Genomic DNA, 21032 nt, shown 5'->3' with positions numbered 1-21032 from the left:
AGGAATTAATACTTCTCAAGTCCTCAGAACAGCTCCTGGCACACTACTATGTGCTCTGTGTTAGCTGTTATCTATTAAAATTTTCATCATCAGTATTTCTCTGCTCTTTATCATTAGCAACTTTACATATGAATTTAGATTTCCCATTAGAATGCCAGTGATTCAGTCAAAAGTTTGCCGGCAACAAAATACTTCTTTGTTACAGAGAGAGGGAAAGTGTATCAATCCCCAGTACACCATGCTTAGCTCTAAGTAGATGCAATTTCTTGATCAGAGCCAAGAAACCAAATTTTGTTCTGTAAATTTGGTGGAGAAAGCAAAACAAAACAAAAAATGTGTGTGTGTATGAAGTTAAAATTTTAGATTTCATCCTATGTTTGAATCTCAACTATACCTGAATTCAAATCCCAAAGATGTCTCTTGAATCTCTTAACCTCAGTTTTTCCATCTAAAAAGTGCAGGTTAATAGATCATAGGTTTGTTGTAATGATTAAACAAAGTAACATATATAAAAAGTTCAGCATGGCGGCTAGTATATAATAACCATTCAATAATTGGTAGCTATTATTTGGACCCAGAAGGACCCAAAGGCATTTGTACAAGATAACAGAAGATGACATGTACTTGTGGAACGATGCTGTATCCAGTTCTCTCCCTTCCTGTTTGCCAACTTGCAGTTCTGTATCCAAACTTTTTAATTTTCTTAGTTCTGATTACTCCATGTACGACTTGGGATAAATTAGAAAAATCAAGCGTGCATATTGTTTCTATGAACTTTTTTTAATTTTAAAATGCTAGTGGTCTTTCTTCTTATAGTTTGAAGGTGGTGAATCATTATCCAGTGGAAACTTGTGTCAGAGGTCACGGCCCAACAGTGACTTAAACAACAGCACTCTGCAGTCCCCTGCTCACCTGAAGGTCCAGCGGAGCATCTCAGCAAATCAGAAGCAACGACGCTTTAGTGATCATGGTGGGGGAAGTCAAATATGTGGAAAGACAGACTGAGTCTGCCCAAACTTGCATTTTTTGTTAAGCATTATACAGTTCACATGTTTATGTTCTTGTATCATTCCCAGTTATCACAGGTTTATATTACGGAATGGTAAATATAATCCTGTTTTCAGGGGCTGACCTAATTTTTCTAATCAAACAGTTTAATCTTCATTCAGAGTGTAAAGTATGCAAATAAAGATATTTTTAATACAGAGTTTTTGTTCGTTAGAAGAAAATATGTCAGTTGCTTTTCAGCTAATTATGCTTTTTAAAAAATTACAGCTGGTCCATCCATTCCCCCTGCCGTATCATATACCAAAAGGCCTCAGGCTAACAGCGTGGAAAGTGAACAGAAAGAGGAGTGGGACAAAGATGTGGCTCGTAAACTTGGCAGCACAACAGTTGGTTCAAAAAGTGAGATGACTACAAGTCCTCTTGTAGGGCCAGAAAGGAAAAAGTCTTCAACCATTCCAAGTGTGAGTAAATATTCTGGCAAACTGCAGTATGCTGTAGTTATTTGTTGTCAGAATTTTTTTGTTTAAAGATTTTTTTTAATTTTATCTTTTCTTTTCAAGTTTAAAAATATTAAAGTGAATCATACATTTAAAGAACGTGCAAAGGGGGCCAAGCTTCTAATAAATGCAATTATAGAACGAAAACGGTGAATTCTTAAAATAACATTTAACCTTACCACAAAACAGTACATTAAACTTTCCTGCCTCAGTTTTCATGTTTGTAATATTTACTTGATAGTATATTATATTGGTGCATTTAATTTTATGTTTACAAATAAACTGTTCAATGAAGGCAGACTACAACAATAATTACTTTATAGAGTTAGCGCCCATTATCCACTTAAAACAGCAAACTATAGAAATTATATAATGGGAGCTGGAAGATAGATTGAGACGGCCCCCTATAAGACAGCAGCAAAGAATAAAGAGAAAATATAAAAGAAAACTAAGATATACAAAGGATAGAAGTAGAATTAGTGACATTTAGGAAATAGGAGTATAGAAAGGAAAAGGGGCAAAATGAAAGGGAGGAAATATTTGAAGAAGAAATAATAATTTAAAAAGATGGAAAACTTCATATTAAAAGGTCTCAGAAGGGCAAACAGAAGCAAGAAGGAAAACCTACTCCTGGGCTCATTAAAGTGTGATATATGGATACCAAAAGCAAAGAGGAAAAACTTTAAAGGTCCCAGAATGAGGCAGCAGGTGACCTTAAAATGAGCAAGATGCAGACTGACATCTGATTTCTCAACAGTAAGATGGATGCAGGAAGATAAATGGATACAAAATATATACTTTTTTAAAGTATCAAAAGAAAAGCACATTGAACACAGAATTTTATACCCAACCAAACTGTCATTTAAACATAAAGGTACAATAAGCATATTCTTATGAATAAAGTACCTCAACTCTTGTGATACAGTGACCCATTTGAAAACACTGTACTGTTTGAGGAAGTACTCTTATAGTAAGCGAAAGGTATGTAGAGTTTTGCTGTAAAATATATGGGGATTGAAAGCAATCAACTAACTTATTAAAGTATGTATGTGGTAACATATACAAAAAAGAAAAAAAATGAAAATTCAGAACCAAAATTCTGGATAATATCCAGGAAGTGAGGATAGGGATAGAAATTAAAGGAAAAAGCATATGCCTTGGAAGGGAAGATAGGGGTAAGTGTAAGAAATCGGTACAGTTGGCCCTCACTGTCCATCCATGTTTGGTTGAACCTGAAGACATGGGACCTGTGGATACGGAGGGCCAACTATACTCAGCCACTTTATATAAGGGACTTGAGCCTCCATAGATCTTGGAATCCGCAGGGGGTCCTGGAGCCAATCCCCAACGGATACTGAGGGACGACTGTAGTGATAAGCAAAAATAAATTCAGGAACTTAAGGGCAAGAAATATAAGGACAAAAATAAAATGTATAACTTTTAAACCAACAGAAGAAAAGGAATTGATTTAGCTTATGGAAAGTAGGAAAGGAGAGAGAAAACATAAAGACACTTTAAATAGAAACATGAAATAAGGTACCAGAAAGCCCAGCATAACCTTGATTGTAAATGGGTTAAACTCCCCAATACCCATTGTCTTACACAGTTAATGGAAACCATATTTTAAAAAAAATATGTGATTTAATCATCACCTTCTGGTCTATGAAACAGATGTATATAACCACTTTAAGGATGAATGGATATAGCCACTTACATTCCAGCTGGTCTGTTTGGAAATGATTTAACTATAATAGATTTAATACATTTTTTATAAGTAGTTTTTTAGGCAAGTCATCATTTCCTCTTATCTAAACATCAACTAGAGGACAGTTTCCAGAGTGTCATCACCCCATATAACAGAAAGAAAGAATTCCATCCCCTATTTCCTGCTACTCTGCTAGATTACCTGTCGTTCAACTCAACTTGGTCATATTTTCCCATGAATATTCTCAGCTGTTTCCACCCCTGTCTTTATGCAGTGCTCTTGCTTAAAGTTCTCCCTGCACATTATGAAAATCCCATTTCTATAGATCATTTCGAGTCCTGCCTCCTGGATGGAGCCTCCTAGGACTGAACACTCCAAAGTGATCTTGTTGGCCTTTCTGATTGCTGGACCACGTTATTTAGCTCATAGCTATATGCTGCCTTGCATTGTTCACTGTTGTTTCCCCATATTTATGTTCTCCTGTTACACACTGACACAGTAGCTTCCTCAGAATCATTAGTGATCATGCGCATAGTGGGTATTCAAAGCATATTTAAATTTTAAAAAGGCATAAAAACTAAGGCATTGGTTTAAATTTAAACTAACTATGCCACACTTACTTTTTTTTTTTTAACATAAGCCAAAAGATTCTGGTAGAGAAATTCTTCTCTTAGCCACTTAGTATTAGCACCACTGCCATCAAAGGGACAAGGCCAGGGAGGCAGCTTGTGAGGATCAGGAACCTGGAAGGCACAGTTTTGAAGGAGAAACTGTTCACCCATCACACTTTGAGAAGGAAAGTAGTGTTACTGAAGACAGCCAGGAACGTTTTAGAGGTCTCTGAAGGATGTCTGGTAGCATGATCTGACAAGGAATTTGTTCAAAATTAGGTTACTCATGTGACAGTTCAGCCAAAACAGTGAAATTATCAAAAGCGAATATTCTTATTTTGCTACATTTGGTGCCCATGGGATAATTTTACAGACTTCTAGTAATATCTTGGTGGTTTTATACTTTTCCAGGATTTTTCCCTATTTTCTGTTATTTATTTCCAGGATTTTTCCTCTAAATTCTTTTAAATAAATTCATTCATTCATTCATTCATTTTTGGCTGCACTGGGTCTTTGTTGCTGCGCGCGGGCTTTCTCTAGTTGCAGCGAGCGGGGGCTGCTCTTCGTTGTGGTGTGCGGGCTCCTCATTGCAGTGGCTTCTCTAGTTGTGGAGCACAGGCTCTAGGCGCGTGGGCTTCAGTAGTTGTGGCACACAGGCTCAGTAGTTGTGGCTCGCGGGCTCTAGAGCACAGGCTCAGTAGTTGTGGCGCATGGGCTTAGTTGCTCCGCGGCATGTGGGATTTTACCAGACCAGGGCTCGAACCCGTGTCCCCTGCATTGGCAGGTGGATTCTTAACCACTGCACCACTAGGGAAGTCCTCTCCTCTAAATTTTTAATCTCCAGTTAAACCTCCTCAGTAGTCTATAGGAGCAAAATAGGAAATAATTAAATGTTCAAAAATTAGGGTTTTATTAGTTAAAAAAACACACTGTATATCTGTGTAGCTGAAAAGAGGAAGTATTCGCAGGGTGGCACTGCACACAGTGTTGGTGTCCTCAGCTGGGCCTGCCTGTGACCCTGGAGCTTTGGTCTCTTAACATCACCAGTGGCTGTGGGGTTTTCCCAAGCAGGTGCAGAAGGTTCACCCACAGGCTCCCAGGGGGCCTTCCATCGTCAGGGCCCCAGGTTTCCTGTTTGTGATGATAGTGTGGGGTGTCTCTCGTGCATAGTCCCCTGAAGCTGCCCACGCCACTCTCCTGGCCTTCTCCCTCTCACCAGCTTACAAAGGCGTGAATAAAACCCAGCTTTTTCCAGACAACTGTTCACCACTGCTGTAGGGCAGTTAGCTAAGAAAACTGCGATGCTTGCTATGCTTTGCCTTTTATTCCTACAAGGGAGAGGGGTGGGAGATAGAACTTGTTAGTATCAGATTCTGATAAATTAAAATTCTACCACAGATTATTTTCAGTTATTTGCAGCTTAAATTCACTTCTCTGATTTTCCACAAATACAGTTAGAATATTTTAATGTGTTTTTTTTTCCTTCTTAAAGAACAATGTGTATCCTGGAGGTAGCATGGCAAGAAGGAATACATACGTCTGTGAAAGAACCACAGATCGATACACAGCACTGCAGAATGGAAAAGACAGCAGGTAACTGTCACAGTGACAGGCAGGGCTACCTTCGTCATTGCTTTGCATTAGTGCTCTGGGTAAAACTCCTGTAGCTGAGTGGGTCAAGAGGAAAGGAAACACAAAACACCTAGTTAGATTGCAACCAACAATTCTTACTAAGGCACCTCCTCATCTGTACCAGAATGGAGCAATGGAAAAATATTTAGGCAAAACAGGAGATAAATGTCTTAACCTGTTATTTTTCTGAATAAAATATGATAGTAACTAATTCCCTATAGCAAAACCTATCATAGCATCCTAATCTGAACTTCATTATTTGAATCTTACTCTTTTATACCCTTGTTGCTTCCTTCTTACCTTCTTCCTTCCCACCCACCCCGCATCAAGTCATCATTATATCCAAATAGTGAAGGCTTTGTTTGCCTTCCTCTAAAGAAATGTGGCCATCTCAACTGATCATTGAGAAGCACACAGTTCTAAAAGTGTTTTATTTTGAATAATGATACATCATATTTTATTATTTTAAAAATCTAAGTTCTTTTCATCGTGAGTTAAGGACTGCTCATCAGTATATTACAAAAGGACAGGGGGAGTCTTTTCTAATAAAATTCCATGTAGTTCCATCCCTCATCATTTCAGCAGACTTGACAGACCATTCTTACACTTGTTTCCTCTCAGTTAATAGGCATTTAAAGTAAATGTTATTATAAGGCATAGAAAGGTACATGAATCTTCCCTGGACCTAAGATCCTTTAGGCTAGAAAGGTTGTTGGGAATTGATTTCTAACTTACTCTTTTTCCTGTACTAAATCCTAATCTGCAGCTCCTTTAGTCTATAACAGTTTAACCTATTGATTAAAGATATGAACTAAAAGTGTTTTCATGATGTTTCCAGAGATAGGATTTTCGCTACAATTATGAATTCTTATTGAATAGCGGACAGTGAACCACAGCAACACGTCACACCCAACTGTGATTGCTGGAAAGTGAAAACTGTCTCTAATCATAATCATTTTATCCATAAAAATAATGTCATACTTTTCAGATTCACATATATAGAACAAGAGTGTGTGAGATCTTTTCCATGGAAGGTGGTGGTAAATTTACCCTGTACACTTTTGACAAGAATGTTGTTGTTAGTCGGTAATAGTACCACTAATGTTGACTTCTAAGTATTTCAGTCATGAAAGGTATTAGTCAATTTAGACTTTTAAAAATCTAGTTCTTAAATTTTAGTAAACTGCAGTTTTTCTTCTTTTTTACATTCCTCGGTCTTCTCAACTGTCTTGTGTTGAAAGCCTCACGGAGATGTCCGCGAGCAGCATATCTTCTGCAGGCTCTGCCGTGGCTTCCGCTCTCCCCTCAGCACGACCCCGCCACCAGAAGTCCATGTCCGCTTCTGGTCATCCTATTAAAGTTACACTGCCGACCATTAAAGACACCTCTGAAGCTTACAGACCCGGGTAACATGCTGGTTGCATCTCATTTTGTTTGTCATTAAAAAGAGTTTTAAAAAATGTCGCACCGTACAAAAATACAAGATAGCCATCACATTACGAGCTTTTTGAAGATTCAGTGTTTGTGGCAGAGGTAAAGTTGTATTGTAACATAAACTTACTACATCCCCTAGCAGTTATCAGAAATGTTGCTTACAATTTAAATCATTTTCTGGAGGAATTTTCTTCAAGGACTTTGTTTTAAATCCCTCCATAAAGTAAAGGGTTGTTGCCAAATTTATCATTCAGTTAAATTGAGTTTTTATGGTTTAAAAACAAAAACCCACGAGACTAGGGGTTGAGACCTGGTTAATCTTCTCCGCTCTGGCCAGTCACTTGTTCTTAAGAAGAACTTTTAGTTTTCCTGTCAGTGATGAAACAGATGATCATGAAGAGCCCTTTCAGTTATAAAGTTAAACAACTCTTTTTCTGGTATTTCTGTATGTTGAGATTTCTCGAATTCAGGAAAATGTTTGATAGTTAGATTTGTTAATCACGTTGGTGGTGTCCTGTAGCATTTGCTATCACTGAGGCTGAAATTATAAATAGGAAATGAGCCTTTAATTCAAAGGCTTTTTGATAAACAGTAAAATCTGTGTTCTACATTGCTGAATGGTTTAAGAGAATAGTTAAAAAAAAAAAAATTGCATGCCCCTTGTCTGGCATTCCTGCTACTGAAGAGTGTTTATCTTTGTATCCCCATTTCAGTAATTTCTTAATCATTAGTAACTAAATTTTTATAAAAGGCATTTAGTTTGAATCTGAAATGTCATCCGTCTCCAACGATAACAGTAATTACAGTCAACCCATGCATCACATCTGTAACGGGAAAGAATAGAATAGGGCCGAATAAAAGTAGCCATGGCAGTTTTCTTCTGGTTTTTAGCATGAGTGAAACCTTTCTCTGCCAGTATTCTGAGAGATACGTCTCAATGTGTCCCAGCAGTACAGCCCAGCGCGCGCCCGCTGCTTCCCCGTCTGCTCACAGTATCAGCACCACCACCCCTGACCGAACCCGCTTCCCCCGGGGCAGCTCCAGCCGCAGCACCTTCCATGGGGAGCAGCTCCGTGAGCGCCGCGGTGCTGCCTACAACGGGCCGCCCACTTCCCCCTCGCATGAAACGGGGACATTTGCACACGCCAGGAGGGGCACGTCAACTGGTATAATAAGCAAAATAACGTCCAAATTCGTCCGCAGGTCAGTACCAACATATTGTGGTGTTTTCTGTCCTCTAGTAATTAACAAAGGAGATTCGTTGTTTTCTTTAGTCTCTACAGTGATTTTCCAAAATGGTTTTATGACATTTCATTAGACGTGCTCTTTTACAGAAGTTGGAAGAAAAAGATCAAGGAAGACATAAAGTCTATTCCCTTAACGGAAAGAAAGAAAAACAAAAGAACAAAATGAGAATTTAAGAATACTGTAGAATAGAGCGGAAGGAGCAAAACTTGACATCGAAAATGTGTGTTCGAACAAAGAGTATCCCCTACTTAAAAACCTTGAGTTAGAAAAAGGAATTAAATACGACTTTACCTTTTTCCTTCAAATAGTATTTCTTAAGAATACTCTTCAATTGCTCACTAATAATATATATACATAATATATATATATATATATATATATATCGTTTACCTTTTATTCTTCCTTATAAAAAGTCTACGTATTGGAATCACAGAGATCACTTATGTAATGTAACGTCATAAAATCCTAACATCAGAACATGGTAAACACAAAATGAATGCAAGTGTAGTAACCTAATCCAGTAGAATAATGAAATTGTACCCTTTTCTAAAAATTAAGCCTAAGTGGGTAATACACATTGAATTATACAAGTTGCTGAACACAGTGCAGGTTGATGTAAGTTTGGTGAGCTATCAGGTCCTACTAAAAGCCCATGAAAGTCCCGTATGAACCAAGCCCTGTGCCAGGTGCTGAGCAGGATTCAAAGATAAAGAGACAGCATCTGTGCCCTCAAGATTCGGACAGCCCCAAAAGGATCAGACTGGACACCACCAGCCATGATATACAGTGAACGTGAACGGAAAGGAAAGTGCAGGCAAGGCACTGTGGGGTTCCTGACTCGGGAGGGAAGCTCAGGCTCCATAGCAGGCAGTTGTTTGAGGAAATAAGAAGTTATGGGTAAGAAAGTTTTGTGCTTGCGGCAAAAATAGTACTTCAGTACTTAATTTTCAATGTTTTTAGTGTTCCTAGGATTTCAGATGGTGCGTGTGGAAAAGAGAAGCAGTGTCCTTAGCCTCTCACCTTTTCTTGGAGCTGTTTATAGACTCTGTTCATGGATCAGTTTGCCCAAGATCACGCAGCTGAATTTATTACTTTAAATATATTACTTTACTTTATTACTTTATTACTCTATTTATTACTTTATTACTTTAAATATACCCCCTTGCAACGTCTGTTTCTAACCGTTATCAGTCTGAGATTTTATACCGCTTGGGCAGTTACCATGACACATGGACAGAGAAAGACCTGAAAGCTCCCCTGCAGAGTCAGCGTGACAGTGGGACAGGAGTGCTGGCTGGCCATCAGCAGGGTAGTAGTTAGGTTATCAGTAGTTGGAATTTAGCTGACAATTTAAATCCATTTTTAAAACCCGGTACTTTCTCCTGGTTAATCCACGATTAATTTTAAGGTGAAGAAAAACAGGTTTTGAGTTTAATGCTTGGTTACTAACTGTACATTAAGCATTGTGCAAAATATTGCTCTTTACTTTGCAATAAAAATTTAGATTCTAGAGGGAATGTAGTAAGGAACACCAGACAAGAGGATTGCCATGTAGGTATTCAACAAATGTGAAGACCTACTACGTGCCGGGCCCTCTACCCAGCAGCCCCATCATTCCTGCGAGTCGCTGATGGTCTCACGACACTCCACAAAGCTGAAACCTTTTCCTTACTTGGCTTCCGCCCTCTCGGGCTCCCTATCCCTTCTCAGGCTCCTTTGCTGGTTCTTTCAGTTCTCTTTGCCCTTCCCCCTGACCTCTAAATGCCAGCCTACCCCAGGGCATGGTCTTTGGACACATTCTCTTCTCTGGTTATCCTCACTCTCTTGGCGATCTCATTCAGGCCCATGACATGAAGCTCCATCACGTGTTAACAATGCCACCTTAGATTTTTAGTCCAGGCCGCTCCTCGGAAGGGCACACTCCCGTATCCAGTAGTCTGCGCTGCCTCTCCACCTGGTTGTGTGATAGACTCTCAAACAGAACCTGTCCAGAATTCAGCTCCCGCTTCTCTTCCTCAAACTGTCCCCTCCCTCCTCCTTCCTCATTTTAGGTAATGGCGACACCATCCTATGGTTGCGCAGACCCTGAGCCTGGATTATCCTTCACCCCTCCTTTCTTCCTACCACGTGTCAGTTCCACGAGCGGTTGTGTTGGCTCTGCCTTCACAACAGTTCCAGGATTTAGCTGCTTCCAGCACTCCTACCACTGCCGTCACAGTCTAAACCACTGTTGATCTTCCACGTCCTCACAGGTCCCCTAGCTTCTGCTCTTGTCCTCCTGTTCTGTTCACAATAATGTAAGTCCTCGATTTAAAATCCTCAGCTTGCTTATTATTATTATTATTATTTTTTGCGGTACGCGGGCCTCTCCCTGTTGTGGCCTCTCCGGTGGCAGAGCACAGGCTCCGGACGCGCAGGCTCAGCGGCCATGGCTCACGGGCCCAGCTGCTCCGCGGCCTGTGGGATCTTCCCGGACCAGGGCACGAACCTGCGTCCCCTGCATCGGCAGGCAGACTGTCAACCACTGCGCCACCAGGGAAGCCCCTCAGCTTGCTTTTTATCTCACTCAGAATGCAGTTCAGAGCCTGCCACTGGTCTCCATAGTCTGGCCACCTGTTCCTGCTCTGACCTCATCTTCTCCCACTCTTTCCCCAGCCCCAGAGGGCACCTGACTGTCCTTGGGCACACCAGGCACGCTTGTTCAGGATTTCATACTCCGCTGATACCTGCGTGGCTGGCTTCTACACCTCCTTCAGGTCTTTGCGGGACTGTCACTTCCTCAGCGAGGCCTTCCCCAACCCCTCCTCCTCCCAACACTCCCTTTTCCAGCTTTATTTTTCTCTATAGCACTTAATACGACCTGAGATAGTATGTTGGCTTTACGTAGTTGTTCATCGTCCATCTCTGCCGAGGAGACATGCTTCGTGAGAACAGGGCTTTGCCATTGGCTTGTTGGCTTGCTTTGTTTTGTTCTGAATCTCCTGCTGAGCAGTGGGTGCTTCCTCTGACACAGACTCTGGCACTCAGTAAACATTCATCTAATGAGCAGACAAATAGTGTGGAAGACAGTTTAAAAAGTAAACAAATAAGCTTGTAATACATTCTGATAAGTGCTCTGAAGGGGGCAGGTCCTGAAAGAGAGAACAAGGTTGAGGGCATAGGAGTGTTCAGACCCAGCGTGTGAGGGGAGCTAGCGTGGAAGTTTCTAAGGTTCCACCATGGCCTTATTACACTTTGAACAGTGTCATCTAGTAGAGGGTTTTGGCAGGGGGCGGGGGGGCGTGGTAGGGAAAGAAGGGAGAGCGGAGGTTGTTTGCTGTCCTTTGTCGGAAATTAGATAGGGTTTTTTAATGTCTTGATTTTTAACATATTTAATTAATTCTGGATTTGGTGAGAGAAGAGAAAAAATGCTCAATTCTTCTCCGAGGCCACTTGTCACCCTGTGAACAGCTTTGGCTTTACAAGTATGTTTGCGTCCGCAGCAGTGCACAAGGGTAGCATTTTGTGGCTCAAGGTGACGCCATCTACTACCCCCCTGACGACTTAATGCAGGAAGACAAGCAAGCATGGGTCTCCGCCCCAGGGATGAACCTGCTGAGCTCTTTAGCAGCTGGCAGACGGGACGGGCAGCTGAGCTTTCGGGGGTTGGAGACTTGGAGATAAGCTAGAGAACCTCTCAGTGCCTTATTATTTAACATTCTCAACTCAGCTGTCAGGTTATCGTCCTTCCCACTGGTCTCGTCTTGTTAATTCCATCCTGGGTTCAAGCCCGGCCTTCCTCTCTGTTCCCTTTGCCTTCCTCACTTCACTCTGCCTAAAGCCTGAAGAAATGAGGCCGCACGCTGACGCCCCCGTGGGACCCGCACCGGCACCCAGGGTGCTGGGGGGCAAGGCTGGCTCTGAGCACAGTGCGGGGGCCAAGACGCCTCCAGACTCGGGGACCAGCTAAGTCCCCAACGTGCCACTGAAGGCTTTAAAAGATGAAGAAAATAGGGTTTTATAGGGGAAAAAAGTAAATGAATTTGGGTTATTAAGCTTTAAGAAAAGAAGGATAAAGAATAGTTCAGAGTTAATTGTTCATGTATTTGAAAACCATTATCACAGAGAAGAAACCAGCTAGTAGTTCTCCTTGGCCAGTAAGAAGCTGGACACCAGAATGGCCATATGAGAGAGTTGTTTTCTGGTTTTAAGAAAGAACTTTCTAATTAGGAAAGTGATTTACACTAGACTAATCTGTCAAGGGGGGATGTAGACGTACTATTTCCAAAGCCTTTTAAATAGCATTTAGAATGATTTGCTTTGGATCAGTGCTGTATACCTACTGTACAAACAGGAGGTTGGATCAAACCTTATGATTTTTTAACCATAGTTCTTACATAGGGAGTAACCTGATTCGTTCAACTGATTATATATAAGATATTTGGCTTTCCTTTAAGTTTTAAATATTGGAGAACCATGCTTCACTGCATATGCTGTTACAGCCAGTGGCACGTTCTGTATCCCTGGATGCCTCCCGCCATGGCTGCTTGGAGCTGACTTAACTGGACTATTAGAAACCACTGCCAAATAGCAGAAATTCTTCCATTCAGTGTTCCTAGTGGCATCCAGGAAGGCAGGAACAGGGTATGGGAAACGATGTGACGAGTCAGTTGCTATTTCCACAATTACAGCAAGGGAAGTAGGGTCTAAGGGGTGTTTCATTCCTAATGCTTACACTTGGGCAGCAGTCTGCTAGCCGTGATTCATAAGGCAAAGTATAAATAGGACAGAAAAGTCCAGTGAGACGTATGTCCCTTCCTGCTAAAGGAATTCTATCTTAGCAGCAGGAATCAACAGCATTATTATCTTTCTTGCCCAGCTGGTGGACTGCCGTTCAGTATATATATCAGTACATCCACATGTAACTCAAAATATACATTTCACTTTGAGCCTGCTCAAAAAATGTTTCGTTTATTTCAGTGTGCTATAATAAAAATAGGTTTGTGTAGATGGCTTTGAACTTTTATTATACTTCCCAATGAAAATGCTAGTTATTAAAAATAGAAATTTAAGAAACCCCATTTGAATGTGAGACTACATCTTATTATCCTTTTTAATTCAGATAGGAAAATGGCTTTTACATAATATTTTTGTCAAGAAAGCCCTATAGTTAAAGACCCTGAGAAGCATATAAGGCATTCATATTTTTAACCATGAGTTGAAGTTTTAGAGCTTATTGTACTGCTGGATTTTCTTAATTTGGGGAATGGGGAAGGTGGCACTGATTTTATTCCTGTTGCATTTATTTTACATAAATAATATAAATGTTTCTGGAATGGTTAAAACATTAAGAAAATGTGGACGTAAGAGTTTAAGTTGGTTACTTTTCCAGCTATTTAATAGTATTTTGCTATCACCAGCCTTCTCTTAATCTATTTAAACTGGTTTATAACTTGATACTCCTGTTAGATACTTGATTACCTTTGAAAATGACAAATAGTTAAAGTTTTGGCAAACTTCAAAAATACTAATTACATTCAACAAAAGAACAATTAGTGGAGTTTTCCTGGTTTTACTTCACAGGTGGATGTCCAGGTAAGATCAATGTTTCTGTTTAAGTTTGAATTCATGTCTTTAGACTCACCTGCTTGGATAGGCTGTTTGGTTTGCTATAATATTTTATCATGTGCATGAATCATTAGCATAACTTCTGAAATAAGTTACTTGCGTATTTGAAAACTAGTATTTATTTTTAGAAATATTTATGTGCTGAGCTTCATTTCTAACTACAAGATTAATTTATATTTTTGTAAATTGAGCGACTACTCAAATTATGTTTAATAACCATTATGAAGTTAAATCTTGCTGTCGATAATTATTAACTAGTTTTGACTTTAGATGGAACTACGCTAAACCAAAAGGTAAATTATGACTTTAAAAGCGTGGCTGGGAATTGGAAGATCACGCAAAAATCCTAGACCATCACCTAGCATCTCCTCTCTGACAATACCCAGTAGACGCTCAATAAATGGTAGTCAAGTGTGGTTGTGATGAAAAACATAAGAAATGGTATTAGACTGACTAGTCGTAGAAATCTGTCATGCTAGAAGTTTGCTGAACAAGTTTATTTTAAGATCATTTTAGATGTAGGCTTTCTTGGTATTTTTTTCACTTGTATCATTAAATCTCAACCTTCACTTTGTTTTGAGGGATCCAAGTGAAGGCGAAGCCAGTGGCAGAGCCGACACTTCAAGGTGAGGAGCCACTATTACTACTTCACTGCTAGGTCCCCGTGTGTGACGACGTACTTTTGAAATGCTTACAGCACTTAGTAAACGTGGATAGAACTAATAACTAGATAGTATGTGTATTTAAAATTTTAAATTGGTATGGGTTTTCCTAATGTTGCCTAGCATTTATTAAGTTTATTAACTTTAAGTTTGTGTTTCCTAAACATTATTTTGAATTGTATGCTTGCCTTTCTGTCCTTTAAAAAACATGTCTTAGCAGAAGAATTCATAGATTAAAATGTACTGATCCTTTTCTCACTAAAATGATGTAAATAAAATCAATCTTGGGACTTCCCTGGCAGTCCAGTGGTTAAGACTCTGCACTTCCACTGTAGGGGACATGGGTTCGATCCCTGGTCAGGGAGCTAAGACCCCGCATGCCTTGCAGCGCAGCAAAAAAAAAAAATTAGTCTCAGTCAAATAATGCAGAACATGGAGGTTACCAAATACATAGGAAGATGTGTTATTAGTAATATATTTTAGGGGACTCTTCATTGGTGGACCACATTTCAAAGCTCTCACCCTGTCATACTTTATGGGTCACTTGACATTTAATATTGGTTGTGTATTCGTTCTGGCAGTGGGTCTCACACTTGAGCACATTCAGCATCAGGCGGAGGGCTTGAGGAAGCAGGTGGCGGAGCCCCACCCACAGGGTTTATGATTGTCAGGGAGGGGCACTGATGCCGCTGGTCTGGGGCCCACATTAGTGACATGTTAGTACTTGTGTTCATATTTATAAATGGGAAATTTAAGAAACGAAGGCATTCAATTATTTCGAGTGGACACCAGCATTAAGGGGTCCAGTATAAATCTCAGAACCTTAACAAGCAGTTGCTCAGGAAGACAGAAGCCCAGCTTCATTCAGGAATTATATTTGACCAGCTAAACACAAGCCTCAGTTTAATTTCTCCTTTTTAAAATTATTTGAAACATAAAACACAATGAGCTATGGAAAGACTTTGACGAGCATTCCTATGTAGTCTTTTTATTTTACAAACTGTGCTGTATATATGTTTAGTCATAGTAGTTGAAATATTTCTTTTTTGAGTTAGGTACCTGAATCCCCATAGTACGGAGCCAAGGAGAGGCAGGACAGATATGTCTAATTTCCTTCTGCCTATTGAGTAAACATGCAGGACTCTTGTTTTCAACTCCTCCCTCACTCAGTCACTGAGTCTTGAGCCCCGTTCTTGCATCTCATCCTGTCTTTCTACTCGATTTCCCTCTGAGACATTTAATCGCGTGTAGGGTCACAAGTCGCTGCTGATGTTGCAGTTAATCTGCATGCATTTCTCTTTTTAATGTGACTGCATGTCTCTTTTGTTTGATCATTGTTGAATTTTGCTTTTTGGTTTTTTGTCTGTTTGTTTTGCTTTTGAGCAAACTTATTTGATACCTACTATCTATAAGGTAGGTACTGGCTGGTCATTTAATCCTCATACCAACCAAGTGAAAAGTATCCATTTTACAGATGAAGAAGCAGTAAGGAGCATCGGGGGGACCAAACCAGTTACAGTGAGGTTCTGTCCTTTCAGAGGGATGGTCGAGCACGATGGTGAATAGCAGACCGCGTGGGCGTTGGCTGTGTTGTACCACTTACCTCGCTGTATACCTTTAAGAAAGTTACTTTAACTCTTTGTGCCCATGCGTCCTCATTCTGACTGCCTCCTAGGGTTGTTGTGAGGGGTAAATGAGTAAATAATACATGTTAGGCACTTAGAACAGTTCCTGGTACCTAGTAAGTACTCAGTAAATGTTAGTTGTTACTATTGGTGTCAGTATTTCCAGGCACTTTCTACAGTTAACGTTACCTGTGCTGATGCCTTTGAGATACAGGTAGAAAAATATCTTGTATGTGCCTGTTGCCTTAAGGTCACCAGGTTTCCTTGATGGAATGGAAGGAAAACTATCCTTGGAATAAAACATCTGATTTCTAGTCTTTGCTTTCCAGCTCGTTAGCTCTATGACCTCAGGAAAGTAATTTACATTTCCTAGCCAACAGTTCTGTTTTTAAAATGAATGTTCAGTCAAGTGATGTCGTGGGTGCGTCCCCACCCTAGCAGGCTGATTCCATGGCCCGCATTGTACATGTGGTCCCAGTAAATGATACTGGTCGGACCTGCACACCCAGAGGCCTGTGATGCCATGGCTTAGATTCAGTGAGCAAAAAAGAGAATAATAGAGAAGCCACTGAGATAAATACTCTCCATACTTTGGAAATATATTTTCTGTACTTACTCCTTTCCTGCTTTTCTCAAGCTTGCATAGTTGGCAGAGCTTTGTCAGCCCAGATATCTAGGAATGAGGAGGAAAGCATATGTAAATGTGTACATAAAAATGGATACATGTAAATATATACGTGAATATACTTTATATGGTAGTGATATAAAATCTATAAACAGATACAAAATATTTATATAGTAGAATATAAACTTTCAAAGTACATCGTATTTTTCTTTAAATCACATGTAAGTGAGATAGATTAACAAGTTAAAATTGTAACATCTGTGGATAATTGCTCAACACATTTAATTACGGCATCTTCTGAATCATAAGTAATCTATGAATTTTACCTTTCTTTGATTATTTGAAGTAGGTTTTCTGATACTATATTATTTATGGGAGACCTACAATAAGGAAAATCCAATAAGGTTCATTCATTTAACAAATATGTGTTAATCATCTACTGTTTGCCTAGCACGGTTCTATATGTCTGAGATGTATCAGTGAACAAAACAGACAAAACTCCTTACCCTCCTGGCCTTTGCAATCTAGCCGTGGAGACAGACAATAAATAATAAACATAATAAATAAATGAATTAAATACTATGTAAGAATGTGATAAGTACTATAGAGGAAAAAATAGCAGGGTGAGGAGGTTGGCCATGCCAGTGTAGGAGCTGGGGGTGCAGTAGGGTAGTTAGGGTAGACCACATGGAGAAAGTGAGCAGAAACTTGAAAGAAGTAAGGGAGTTAGTCATTCATCTATGTGAGGGAAAAGCATTTGTGGCAGAGGGAACAGCCTGTGTTAGAGCCATAAGGCAAGAGCATACCCCGTATGTTCGGAGAATAGTATGGAGGCCAGTGGGTCTTGATGGGCATGAGCAAGGAGGAAAATAATAGACGAAGGGTTGGGGTTGGGAGTTGGAGTGTAGGTCATGTGGAGCCTTGTAGACTATTTTAAGGATATCTTTAGCAAAACGTTGAAATCATTAGAACTGATGTCTACACCCCTGCGTGTGGTATGGCCTGACGTCTTCACCCCATTGCAGTACCACGTTCTTTCTCAACATCATCAGGTACAAGTAATCCCTCTGTAGCCATTACTGCTCTCCTTGTCCCCAGTCCTTCTCCTACCCCAAAAAGGTAAAAAAGAAAGGAAATTTTTCATTGTATTTCAAAAATGTGTATTTATAAGCAGCATGCTAGTGGTATCCATTTTGTATAAATGTACAGAAAATGGAGGATCTGCATTTTCCAACTTAAACAGAGAAATATGGAGGAAAAGTACCAAATTTTTTACTTTTGGATGCAAACTTATTTCCCACAAACAAATATATTTAAGAAAATGTGCTATTTTAAATGGAAGCTATTAATAAAATCAAAACAGATGGTGTCCTGGAGTCTGGTTTTTGTAACAGCAAGATGATACAAATCTTTGTATCTGCTTGAAGGTAGTCTGCAAACTGGGTAGTTTTATTAAGCACTGGATCATGACCACTTAGATTTTATGTGTGTTTTGATTTCTCTGCTGAATGGAATTTCTGTTTTCATTTTTTTCCCCCTCTGTCCTCTTATTCCAGAAGTACAACAGGGGAACCAAAAGAAAGAGACAAGGAGGAGGGTAAAGATTCCAAGCCACGTTCTTTGCGGTTCACGTGGAGTATGAAGACCACTAGTTCAATGGACCCCAGTGACATGATGCGAGAAATCCGGAAAGTGTTAGATGCAAATAACTGTGATTATGAACAAAAAGAGAGGTTTTTGCTTTTCTGTGTCCATGGAGATGCCCGGCAGGATAGCCTTGTGCAGTGGGAGATGGAGGTCTGCAAGCTGCCACGGCTGTCCCTCAATGGGGTCCGCTTCAAGCGAATATCCGGGACTTCTATTGCCTTTAAGAACATTGCATCTAAAATAGCAAATGAGCTTAAGCTGTAAAGACACTCAAATTTACAGGATCAGGGAAGATACATCCATGTGTGAGGTACAGTTTTTGAATGTACTGGCAATGCTTAATGTGATTGGCCTGTGAATCTCCCCATGTAGATTTTGCCCTTACTGCAATAAGGTTATACATAGTTATGAACTGTAAAATTAAAGTCAGTATGAACTATAATAAATATCTGTAGCTAAAAAAGTAGGTTCACATGTACAGGTAAGTATATTGTGTATTTCTGTTCATTTTCTGTTTATAGCGTTGTATAATAAAACAGACGATTGCTTAAAAACCTGTATAGTTGTCTAGATTTCTGCACGTAAATGTACGTTTGATGCTTTGAGTTGAAAATGTTCTTTCTGTTATTTACATTCTGGTGGGTTTTTAAAATTCTTACCTCCGTCATGCAATTTTGAAAATTGAGAATTGTGTCCAGAATTAAAAGTGCACAGAAATAGTCTTTACAATTATAGCATGGACTTTTAAAAATTATTTTTAAATCATATTTAAATTTAAACCAGAAGCTGATAAATAGATCAGCTTTATTATACACAGAACTACTCCTGCTTATCTTTGCTCTTATCCTTGTTATCAGACAAGGTTTAGTTGAGAAGATACAAAATGTTTACAGTGTTGGCACTTAGCGTTTTTAAAATAAAGTACGTGAAAATAATAATAGCATTGTCTTTAGCTAACTAAGAAGTACTGGGGAAGAAGTTAAACCTATATCAAATTTCTTTTGAACTTTAAAGTATTTTCTGGCCCACTGCTAATTGTAGCAGCAAAATTTAAAAGAATCAATACTTCATCTGGCTATTATAATGTAAAATGTCACTTAGGTTTGCTGCCTTCCAAATCCCACAACATTAATTGCGGAAGTACAATAATATTGGGACTGTTTCATAGCACAAACTCATCTTTACAGTGTTGATCAATGCATCAGTTAAGAAATAACGCCACCTCAGGAATTAACTGGCATTGGGAGCATCTTCCTCATGCGCCTCCCAGCCTCTTCACCCACCCCCGGAACAGTAGTATCTGTCATTACTTAAGAGACTTCGAGCAAAACATGCTATTTATAGCAGTATATTATTGATTTACGCTTATGTGGTTGTTCAGTTGGTTCCCATGTGACCCGTTTGTTTTTAATATTTTGCCAGATTTCTTGTATTTATTCCACATCATTTAGCCTATAATGTGCAGCTTTGTAATTGGCATTTGCCTACTTTTCTTTCATAATTAGTGATTTATGCGATGTAAAACCACTAGTAAAGGTACATTTTAATACTTGTTATTTTCTACTGAATTAGCCTTGGAGGTTGACTGTGCAATGTTATTTAATGTTGTAATTACTGTAATATCAGCATATGGGCCCCATCTGCACACTCCTGAGAAATAGAAAGTGTATTCCAATTTTATCAATTTAAAGGAAAATAAAGCTGTGATTAAATACTGTAATTCTAGCCTACATTAGAAAGCTCTAAGCGTAGGTGATGTGCCATTCCGTGATGGCTTCCAGACTAGGGTGATCTGTACTGTACTGTGATGTAGCTTTCTTCTGTAAAGTTCTGTTCTAAAATGAAGTGTATTTTTGCCTTAGCAAAGGATGGTGTTTGGAAAAAAAAAAAAAAAAAAACCAACAACAACTGTGTAGCCCCTTTTTAACCTAGTGTTCATTCAAAACAATTGACGCAAATCTTTATTCACCTTCACTGGTGCACACTGAAATTTTACTTGAACAGTTCTCATAATAAAGCACTTGTCTTTTGCTCTTTATCAGAATGTGAATTACCTGTTTTCTAGGGCAAAAGTATTCTGTATGGGGAGTTTATTTTGTGTGTGCTAAATTTAGTTGATGGGGGGAAAGCTGTGTAGGTTTCCAAGATGTCATTATGACAAGAAAAATTTAATCTTTGTTATTGGAGTTCCTATCAATTAAAACACTTTTTAAAAAATAGACATGCCTTTTCCAAGGCAAAAAACTGATGTTCTTTCGCATTTTCTCACTCTGGTTAACTCTTCTGTGTTTGTGGGCAAGGAATTTTACTTCAATATTTTTTATGAACTAAAAATGAAATCTTAATATTCACTTTAGATTTTCCCATTTTATATGGCGACATAACTTTTTTTTGAAGATTTAGAGGAATTTTATAGTATGTTTGCATAAATAAATACCAATTTATGTTCACTGGCTATGTGATATCAGGATTTCCTTCATTTCTGTTTAAGTATGATTTGCTATAACATCCCTAATATTAAATTATTTTGTAGAGACTTGGGCACAGTATTTAATTTGATAAGTAATAAGCTGAAATACACTCTAGAATCTTGACCCAATAAGATAGGCCTTGATTTAAAACCCAAAAGACCTTATTGTGAGGTGATTTTCACCAATGGTACCATTTCACAATGTGGACAACAAAACGGCATGTGATGAGTGAGACATCAATTTACTATAAATAAGTGATT

At 39.2% G+C, this 21032-nt stretch overlaps 1 protein-coding gene across 5 annotated transcripts in view; it reads left to right on the top strand.

Moving 5' to 3' along the window:
* MARK1 (microtubule affinity regulating kinase 1) overlaps positions 1–20618 on the top strand; it is a 142097-nt gene extending 121479 nt beyond the window's left edge. Inside the window, exons 12-18 of one of the 5 annotated variants that reach the window (XM_060091423.1) lie at positions 817–970; positions 1276–1469; positions 5314–5414; positions 6695–6859; positions 7836–8090; positions 14324–14368; positions 18211–20618. In XM_060091423.1, coding sequence (XP_059947406.1) covers positions 817–970; positions 1276–1469; positions 5314–5414; positions 6695–6859; positions 7836–8090; positions 14324–14368; positions 18211–18565 — 1269 coding nt within the window. In that variant the 3' untranslated portion in view covers positions 18566–20618. The remainder of the gene's footprint in view (positions 1–816; positions 971–1275; positions 1470–5313; positions 5415–6694; positions 6860–7835; positions 8091–14323; positions 14369–18210) is intronic. The other 4 variants (XM_060091418.1, XM_060091419.1, XM_060091420.1 and 1 more) reach the window with 4 other exon arrangements.
* Positions 20619–21032: the final 414 nt, after the last annotated feature.

The sequence above is a fragment of the Mesoplodon densirostris genome, chromosome 2 (genome assembly GCF_025265405.1).
Source record: "Mesoplodon densirostris isolate mMesDen1 chromosome 2, mMesDen1 primary haplotype, whole genome shotgun sequence".
In the NCBI taxonomy this organism is placed as follows: domain Eukaryota; kingdom Metazoa; phylum Chordata; class Mammalia; order Artiodactyla; family Ziphiidae; genus Mesoplodon; species Mesoplodon densirostris.
This window is presented reverse-complemented; position numbering and strand designations above follow the sequence as displayed.